At 42.9% G+C, this 10149-nt stretch overlaps 2 protein-coding genes across 3 annotated transcripts in view; one reads left to right on the top strand and one right to left on the bottom strand.

Moving 5' to 3' along the window:
* Positions 1-5881, top strand: part of arhgdia (Rho GDP dissociation inhibitor (GDI) alpha) — a 12416-nt gene extending 6535 nt beyond the window's left edge. For both annotated transcript variants that reach the window (XM_035655752.1, XM_035655751.1), the window contains exons 2-6: positions 1097-1298; positions 2503-2586; positions 3107-3183; positions 3335-3398; positions 4096-5881. In XM_035655752.1, the coding sequence (XP_035511645.1) occupies positions 1103-1298; positions 2503-2586; positions 3107-3183; positions 3335-3398; positions 4096-4298 (624 nt within the window). In that variant the 5' untranslated portion in view covers positions 1097-1102 and the 3' untranslated portion in view covers positions 4299-5881. The remainder of the gene's footprint in view (positions 1-1096; positions 1299-2502; positions 2587-3106; positions 3184-3334; positions 3399-4095) is intronic.
* cdr2l (cerebellar degeneration-related protein 2-like) overlaps positions 5330-10149 on the bottom strand; it is an 8738-nt gene continuing 3918 nt past the window's right edge. Inside the window, exons 3-5 of the mRNA XM_035655748.1 lie at positions 8967-9115; positions 8231-8395; positions 5330-7832 (exon numbers count right to left, since the gene is read on the bottom strand). Coding sequence (XP_035511641.1) covers positions 6905-7832; positions 8231-8395; positions 8967-9115 — 1242 coding nt within the window. The 3' untranslated portion in view covers positions 5330-6904. The remainder of the gene's footprint in view (positions 7833-8230; positions 8396-8966; positions 9116-10149) is intronic.

The following is a 10149-nucleotide window of genomic DNA, read 5'->3' as shown; positions in this document are numbered from 1 at the left end:
GTCTGTGTGTGTGTGTGTGTTCTGAGGACTGCAGGGAGAACAGACCACACAGAACAGAGAGCTCCATCATCCAGCTGCCTCCTGGCTTTTGCAGGTGTTGCTCAGCATATGTGCACCAGATGTTACTAATAGATAACTTTGTTCTTTTCTTTTTTGTTCATTTTATGAGCAGAAATGTTGTTTTGTGTCATCCCTCAAGCACCGCTGTGTTCTCTAAAAGTGAAGATGGCCGCACTGTTCTTGTGCTGCTCAGAATCACTTCAGCAGTGACTGGTGTGTCCGTGCAGCCGGGCGTAGATAGCCACATTAGCACTGCTGTTTTTCTGCTGAAGTCTGTCAGATGTTTTTTGGGTGGAAGGGAGAATCCTGGGGCTCAGATAATCATCAGCTTTCAGACCACCGGCCTCTGCTGTGTGTCAGAGAAACCGGTTCCACAGCCAGGCAGACTGAGAGTGCCAGGTGGTCACATGTCCTGGCTCGCGTCTCAGCCGGTGTGGAATTTTTGTGCGCTCACCTGTGTGGTTATGTGTACGGGACAAAACCCCAATAAAACTGCTGTATCTCAAAGTAAAGTTGCCTATGATGTTGTAAACGGTCCAATATACTGATAAATCTTTTGTTGTGGAGTGAGCGCCACCCATAACCGTGTGACTCCGGAGAGACTTTTAACTGTCGAATGTTTCAAGTGTTTTCGTACTTTGAGCGCTGCAAAGCAAATTCCTTTGTGCTCCTCTCTGCAGCATACAGCTCTAGGCAGTATCTCCAGACTGCAGCAGATAAACACTGGTAATGTCAGGACAGAGAGACTGCCCATGGGATTTATTTATCGAGTTTCTGCTTTACATTGCGAGAGCCCTCGGGTCAGAGTTCACCGAGGTCTCCCCCTGGATAAGTAATCCGTAATAATCATCCAGCAGCCGGATGTCTAATAACCTTGTTCTACCCCGCTCCACATGTAGGTCAGATTTAATTAAAGCAAAGTAAAGAGTAAAAGGGGAAGTAGTCTGTTGTGTGGACTCCTGCCGTCAGTTCTTATTACTTCATTTCCCTGTCCTCTAACCAGTCCTCTCTGCTGTCACTTTGTTGCTGTGATTAGCACACCATGGCAGAGCAGGAACCTACACCAGAGCAGCTGGCAGCGATTGCAGCAGCCAACGAAGAGAACGAAGGCCACGTCAACTACAAACCTCCCGCCCAGAAGAGCCTACAGGAGATCCAGGAGCTGGACAAAGACGATGAGAGTCTGCGCAAGTACAAGGAAGCACTGCTGGGCGGCGCTGCTGCTGTTGTGGTTGCTGGTTAGTGATCCCTACTAAATAACAATGGTCTCATTGTCTGCTAGAATTAAAATACATGTAGTTTTCTGCCATTAACTAACCTCAGGCATAGATAAGAACACACTTACACATTTTGATTTCATTCACCAGTATAGCCATCTAATGGAACTTACTTACAAAAATCCCTCCTACTTGTTGTAAGTGATGTCCTCAAAGGTGGGATGAGCATGTATCTGTGTCCATAATATTACAGCTGCTCTATGTTTGTACAACCAATAGTGCAGGAAACAAACCTCAGTTATTTGTTGTGAAAACAATTCACTTACTCAGGGTCATACTCTTTACTTGATCAGATGTCTGAATTAGGTCATCTTTGTTTGTGTTATACTATAATTTTATTTAGGCAAAGCCTTTAGGCAGACGTTTGTTAAAGACAGCAAGTGAGTCATTGTGTTTGTAAAATTGAAAAAAACAGTTTGTAGTAATACTCAGCAAAATAACGTTTTTCAAAAGGTTTTTATATCTTCTATATTTAGAATCTTTCAACAATATCCACACTGACAGGTTAAATGACTGAACCGAACACAACACCAAGAAATTAGACCGTGTCAAAAGGATCGGTAGATGCTCAAGAAGCATAAAAATGGTTTGAATATGGAGGTTTCTTACTTTATACATATTCTGCTACCAGTATCCAGTTCCTCAAAATCAGGTCTTTGGCAATATCTGCTTTTGTGATGAAGAGTAGATTAACCAACCACTATCATTATTTCAGTATAGTTATTCTTAATGCCTGCCACCAGGTTGGATTTGGTCAGATTCCCCTTGAAACAAGGCAATGGAAACACAACCTCTTTTGTCCACAGGGCCGACCGAATCAACACAAAGTAAAAGTTCCTTGTAGCTGCTTTAAGACAAATCAGATCCCGACCCACATAGAAACATCTCAGAGCTGGGAAAGGGGTCTGGCCACTGCCTCGAGTTCAACAGAGCTGGGTTATTAATAGCAACTTTGGGCCACACATTTCCCACTGAGGTCTGTAGATAGTCTGTTTTCAGAAGGTTCAGAGTTAGAGTAGAGAAAAGTAGGTAGGTAGTGAAATGTGTGGAAAATAAGCAACAACATACTTTATTCAATGTTTGAAAGCTAAACCGTTGGCATGGTTGAGATACTTGGGTTCTCTTGATCTAATGTTGGATGCTGTGACCTTTCTCTCTGTCTTAGATCCCACCGCCCCAAACGTCGAGGTGACGCGAATGACCCTGTTGTGCGAGACGGCCCCAATCCCCTTGGTCCTTGACCTGACGGGTGAGTGGAGAAGTCACGGCGGTGTGAAACGGGTCATTTGTAGTTTACACTTGAAAGAATGCACAGAAGCCCACATTTAGGCAGCTGTCTTTCCTCACAGCAGACACACTGGAAGAATGAACTCATAGTAACATTAATTATGAACAGTAATCACTCCCATCCTTGTGTGCAAATATAGACCAACAGAGCTGCTGGGTCATTAGTCCCCTAATTAATAATGACATGATTCCTGTGTAAGTGGGTTAATGAGCCATTTCCTGATGGCACTCCTGCCCTCCCTCGGTGGTCACACGGAGCTGCAGTGGAGCAGGGGAGCTGCGGCTCACTTGAGGTACTGTGCCACCTGGTGGTCAGTGTCATCACTGCAGGCTGTCGAAACTCTAAATACAATTCCACTTGACTTTTGAGAGTGTTAATTCCTCGTTCTCTGGTAATCATTATCACTCAGCTTATATGTTTTAGACCGCATGCTGTTCCTCACTAATCTTTACTTGTCATGCTGTGCTGCCTTCCCTGCCAGGAGACTTGGAGAACTTCAAGAAGAACCCCTTTGTGCTGAAGGAAGGAGTCGAATACAGAATAAAGATCAACTTCAAGGTGAGAGTCTGGCCTTTGTCAATCCCACGATACCTCTCTGTTTGTTGTCTCAGACTGTTAGAGGCATGGAGATGTTACTACAGCTGCAGTGAGCTATCTTTGTCATGGGAAACTGTTCAGCAGGATATGATGCATTTTGCCTTTTTTTCAGGTCAACAAGGACATTGTGTCAGGCCTGAAGTACACTCAGCAGACATTCAGGAAAGGAGTAAAGGGTAAGACAATGATTTGATTTCATCTCTGCCATCCCTTAGTTGGATTTTTGACATGGAAATGAAAATTAGCACCCTCTGGCTTAAAGGGATAACGTAATTAATTAATTTGTGGTAAATATATGATATATGACTTCCTATGAGTTGAGATCAATACCATTCATGTCTGCACAGTATATATGAAGCTACAGTCAGTTAGCTTATCTTAGCTTAAAGAGTAGAAACAGGGGAAACGGTTCTGTCTGAATGTTAGAAAGGCTGCCCACTAGCACTTCCAAAGCTCAGCCATTAACAATAACTGAGCTCACCAGTTGCCGGCTGTATCTACATATTTACTGTACAGATATGAGAGTGCTATTAATCTTATCTAATTCTCTGCAAGAGTCATTTAGTGTCTTTCCCTAAATGTTGAACTAAGTTTTAAAGGTCCAGTGTGTAACATTTAGGAGGATCTGTTGGCAGAAATTAAATACAATATTTATATGTATGTCTTCATTAGTGTATATTCACCTGAATATAGGAATCTGTTTTTATCTACATTTGGTGAATTTCCCCTCACTAATACACCATTAATGAACCAGCATTTCTGCTGATGTAAAATCTGTATAAATGCACTTTGGCTGAATGTGGAATTGAGGATGTGCATGATATCTTGAAGAAGCTTTTTACAACTCCTTTCATCTCCCTCTCTCGTGTACAGTCGACAAGTCAGACTACATGGTGGGCAGCTATGGGCCAAGACCGAACGAGGAATACGAGTTCCTGACCACCCTGGAGGAGGCACCCAAAGGGATGCTGGCTCGCGGCACCTACAACATCAAGTCCAAGTTCACCGATGACGACAAACACGACCATCTCTCCTGGGAGTGGAGCCTCACTATCAAGAAAGACTGGAAAGATTGATTCCTCCTCGCCATCAACGTCTTCCTCTGCTTTGTCCCTCTTCCCTTTTCTTGCTTTCATTCCATTATTTCTGTCCTGATCCATCTCTGGATTATGTGTTGATTTAAGCTTCTGCTCTCTCCGTCCATTGACACTCGCTCTTACAGTTCCCCGTTCTCGTTCTAAATTCTTAAATCTAAATCACTTCATCATTCCTCTCATTAACCCTTCATTTGTTTGCACCCGCCCTTCTGTTAAGTATTAAATCTTTGAAATGGAGAAAGCAAACATTGTGCACAATCCAGATTTTGCGATTATGGTTTGTTTATAAAAGAAAAATAAGTAAAAAAAAAAAAAACTGTTGTCTGCTCAAAACTGCTCTTAAAAACTGAACTGTATGATTCCCTCTGCTCCTTTTCTGCTTTCTTCCCCCTTTTTCACTCTTTCTTATTAGATTCTTTTATATGATTACCATGATCTGCCTTTGAAAGCATTGTACAGGAAGCAGTAGTGCTGTATGTATGTGGCCACTCGCGGTCATAGAGCAATCATTGCTGGACACAACTCTTGGACGCAGCCCTCCTTAAGCCTTCGTGCAGATTATTTGTACCAGGGTCTCTGTAAATTATTTGGAATTCAGGCCACCTCCTTTTCAAATGGTTTAGCGCCCCACAAAGTCTGCTGAGAGAATGAGGGGGGGAAAGAATTACCTCTAAACCCGTATGACCCCCCCCCACACACACACACACACACACACACACTTTAGGTGTGGCTGTTCCTCTCCTAATCAGGGTATTTTGGCAGTGTATTTAGCAGCCATGTGGCCTTAACAAGAACCCTTGGGAAGAAATAGACAACCCAGTTGAGCCATTTGCCTTCACATTATATTTGCCAGACCATCATGTGAGCCTGTTTTAACAATACTTGTAATAGGACAGGGCATCAGGACTACGGACTTTTAACAACTTTATTTCAGGTTTGATGATTTGTGTAAAAAAAGAAAAAAAAAAAGAAAACATTACATGTTGTTGGATCGTATTATCTCTATTTCATTGCAGTACTTGTAGTTTTCTAAATATCAGTAAAATTAGGTTATTTTAGATCATTTACAACTGTGAATATGAGTCCAGGTCGTACTAACAGCTTTTTGTCAGCCAGCGTCCTCTAGTCCCTGAGGCCATATTTCCAGTGTGTCCGAGGCGTTCCCTTAGTTCCCTCACGAATCGAAACGCGCTCGCCTCGTTATCACGTTAAGTTTAAAAATTACCAATGCTGACTGTGCCTCCAGTCTCTTACAACCACATGCTGCTCCTGCTGATCAGTGAGGTGAAACGTTGTCTGTAATTGACTTTAAACCAGTACAGAGACATCAGTCCCCAACCAGACATCGATGGGTAAGACATCCTGCCATTGAAAAGTGTTTTCTTTTTTTTTATACACTCCATAAGTATGTGGATGAAGTCTGTTCTCCGCAGCTTCATTCAGCTGTCATGTGTCATGGACTGATGTTTCTCTCTGTGGGTTGGGTTTGACTCAATGTGTGCTACTTGTATTACCTACAGTTTACTGATCTCCTGTGTTCACATTAAAGTGTTCAGACTGGGCGTGCATGTGTCTGGTTGTTTTATTCAACCCAACAGAAACTACCTGGATTTTTTTCTTTCTTGCTCCCACAGCTCGTATTCAACTTGAAGGATTTGAATTGTAGCCTCCCTGAGCACTTAACAAAATAAAGGAAAATGGTCAATACATAGCTCATTTTAATTAACAGAAAACATTTTACATGGCCTATTACAGGAACAGCTTTGACAGTGTGATAGCACAGTGCAGAACTGATTGTTGTCATGTCTGAAATGATCAAACAAACCCCCTGAAACAGATCAATCCCCTGCAGCTTGTAATGCATGCTGTAAAAACACCATCTGTTCAGGTGTCATCTCCTTCACAAGATGAGTTACAATAAACCATGTAAGTAAACCAATCTCCATCAAACACTTATACACAGTAAGCTTTGGCAGCCGTCTTGAAGGATTTGTACCATCCGACAAATTCAAATTTGCACACAAACAGTCATGATAATAATAAGCTGGTCAAAACCTTGTGATTTAGTTTTTACCTGCTTTTAAAGAACAATTTAGCACTTAGTGTTTATTAGACAGATACATGCTTCAAATGCCAAGTCGTTTCAAAGCCAATGGCTGATTTTGTCCTGTTTAATATTCATTATTTTTCATAAATAAAAAATAAATGGCAATACTTAAATTAATCAATTACAAATACTACATCACACACTAGACTGTCCTTGGACAGAAACAAAACCTTCCTCTCTATTTGTCGTCACTCAGGACAAGGCATTTCATCCACATCAACGATCTTTCATCCGTGTAGTGAAGTATAACATTTGGCAGTAACATTTGGCAGCAAATGGTGCGAGTGTCCACTGCTGAGTATGCATCATTAATCACCTGACTCAACATGGCTACAGGCATCCACCCATCAGTTCACGAGTGGGCAAAAGTAAAACAAAGAAGCCTTCAAAACAGTGAGGTAAATTAAGACAAATAAATCGTGTTTAGTGAGTGTTTTCAGTGCCTGTAGTATCAGTAGCTGTTAGAATGAGCTCTGGCTCATTTGTGACTCTTCCTGCTCTTGGTGGAGTTCATGTCACTCTTGGTCTTCTGCAAGCGGGAGAAGATCTCTTTGAACAGCGCCTTGTACTCGGGCGTGTTTTGGCTGAGCCGTTTGTCCACTTGCTCCACCTGCCTGCTGAGCCCCTCCAGGGCCTCCGGGGTGGAGGGCGTTTGAGGAGGTGTTGGAGGGGTGGCAACGGCCCCTGATGTTGAAGGTCCCGCAGAGACCATGCTGTACTCTTTGATGGAGGGGTCTCTGGAGACAGGCCGTGAAGTCTGCACCCCAGCGTGGCACAGGCTCTCCTCGTGACCCCGGCACTTCCCCAGCAGCTCCTCGTACTTCTCCAGCAGGGCGTGGTACTGCTCGTCCACTTCCCGCAGGATGGACATGCCGCGTTTGCGCACGCCGTTGGCATGGAGGGCGTAGCTGCCCTGGCGCCTACCTGAGGCGTCACGGGCTGAGATGGCATTCAGAGCTGTGTCGCTGCAGCTTTTCCTCACTGGGCCTCCCTGCTGCCCCGTGCCCCCCGCCTCTCCTTCACCTCCCTCTTCCGGCCCTAAGCCCTCCTCCGGGGTGTCCGTCTCGGGGCCGTTGTTGAGCAACATCTCTAAGCCGTCTTCCATGCCCCCAATCAGACACATTCTGGACTTCCTCAGCTGCTGCATCTCCTGGAGCTCAGCCTCGAGCTCCTGAACCCGCATCTGGCAGCCCTCTGCTCCTAAGAGACGCTGCTCCAGACGCTCAAACTCCTGCAGCACGGCGGCACACTCCCGCTCAGCGCCCTCCCTCTTGGACCTCTCTGTGGCCATGGCTGCGCGCAGGGAGGAGACGATGTTTCTCAGACGCTCATTCTCCTCATCCCCTGGCCGTCTTTCAGCCAGGTCCACGCTGCCTGGGTTGGCCAGCAAGAAACCATCCTCATACCTGACAAACAGAAGTGTCACATGACTTAGTAGTTAGCTTTACACCAGCTAGCCACAACTAGCCATAGTGCAGTCAGTGTTTTTTTTTTTACCTCTGTTTTTTTAAGTTGTTTTCGCCCAAAAGTTACACATTTGATGTTAATTATGTCTATGATAAGATGTAAAAAGGGTTTTGGCTTTGCAGGGCAGTGCAGTGTGATAATTACTGCAGAATCACTTTCATCAACCTGCATGTCCTGCAGAATAACCAGTTCATCTATATTATACAAAGCTAGTAATAGCAACATACTAATCTGTGTGAACAAGATAAAAATGACAACAAGACCTGACTACAGAGTGTGGATGTGTCCTGGGAATGATTTTCTTTGTGCGGTAGAAAAACTCCTAACAGTTAGTGACCTTGGCGCAGTGCACAGCTCTTTGAGGCAGGGGAAGGAGTGGACAGTCTTGCGCCGTTCCTTCTTCTCTCTGCGGACCCTCAGCTCCTCCAGAGTTCGCAGCTCCTCCACCCGAGATGTCAGACTGTCCACCTGACTCTGCAAGGTCTCCATGGTGCCCATCAACCTGCAAACACACAAACACACACACACACAAATGTTTGTTCAGTGCTTGTTACGTCATTATTATGGTGATTTAATTGTCTCTTTGCTCAGCACACCGTTCTCGTAAAGCCACAGTGAGTCACTGTTACAAAACAAAGAATTTGAAGGAGCAGATTAAGAGAGAACAAAAGCAGCCATTGAAAACAACTTTTAGACTTCAGCCCACTAATATGATTTGTAAAGGACTGATTCCTGATTACGATTATGACATTGCTAAACAGAGCAAGAGTGTACAGTGCTATAGTTGCTCAGGTGGAGGGGATAGCCTGTAAAAACACAAAAAGTTGTAACTGCAGCAAAAATGTGGAGCGATGTAAATTACAAAACTACATTATGATAAAAGCACCAGTCTCTAGCTGCTTTATGCTTGTTTGGCTTCAAAAACGTCCCTGTAAAGACCTACGGTATGTGATGATCATCCTTGTTACAGATGTTTTTCTACAGAGTGTGGTTTCTGGTACACTGTGTCCACAACAGGAGAGCAGAGGATGGTATTCATGAAAGTCTCAGACACAGTCGTAGCTGTTGATCACCTGTCTATTTTCTGCTGTGAGGCCTTGCTCTCCAGCACCAGCTTCTCGTTGGTGATCTCCAGCTCTCTGGCAGTCACGTCCAGCTGTTCATACACCTTTGCGTGCTGCTCGTTCATCTCCCTCAACATTTCCAACTGCTTGGACAGGTACTGCAGGGGAGACAAGTTTCATATTAAGATCAGCTCATTTTGACTCGTTAGATCTTCAGTAGTTCATCTACTGCTCTGTTTCAGTGGGGTGAAACAACAATAAATCTGAATATTATTATATATCACCATGAGGAAGCTGTAACACCTGACCACCAAGTGTTGCAACAAAGAATGCGTGAAAAACATTGACAGTATATATAATAGTAGAAAGCTGATTAGTTGAAATACTTTGCTAAAAAGCTAAATGAGTAATAGCTAGTATTGAATAATAGCTTAAAGTAATGGTTGAAATAGTTACTTTAAAATAATTGATAAATGACTGAAATAGCTAAAAGTGATGGATAATTACCAATGGCTAAAAAAGTCAAAGATAAATGGAAATAGGTAAATAATTACAGTAGCAGATAAAAAAATAATAGATAAACAGTTGAAACAGTTAGATATAGGAAATGGATAAACAGTTACAATAGTTAGCTGAAAGTAAAACATAAAATAGCTAAAACTAATAGATAAATGTTTGAAATAGTTAGCATTAGTAGATAAATGGTTACAGATGCTCAAAGTCATGGATAAATGTGTGGTTAAAAGAGCTAAAAGTAACAGATAATTGGTTGCAATAGGTAAAGGTCATGGATAAAGAATTTAAATAGTTAGCTAAAAGTTATGGTACATTTTTAAAATAGCTTAAAGTAATGGATAAACAGATGAAACAGCTCAGAGATGGTTTAAATGGCAAACTCGACCTAAAACCAATCATTGACAGTTCAGTTGTACGCAAAATATATTGTGCAAAATATCCTTTTATTAATAGTTGGAACATCCAGCTTGAAAGACATTTAAAGGTCCAGTGTGTAACATTTACGAAGATCTAGTGGTAGAAATGGAATATAATATTCATAGGTATGTTTTCATTAGTGTATAATCACTTGGATATAGGGATCAGTACGTGTTTGTTAACCTAGAATGAGCCGTTTTTATCTACAGATGCTGTGGGTCGCCTTTCACAGAGGACGCCATGTTGAACCGCCATGTTT

This window comes from Morone saxatilis, unplaced genomic scaffold (assembly GCF_004916995.1).
Source record: "Morone saxatilis isolate NCDOM2014 unplaced genomic scaffold, NCSU_SB_2.0 Contig14, whole genome shotgun sequence".
NCBI classification, from domain to species: Eukaryota; Metazoa; Chordata; class Actinopteri; family Moronidae; genus Morone; species Morone saxatilis.
Note: the sequence above shows the minus strand (reverse complement) of the source record. Positions and strands in the feature narration are given on the sequence as shown.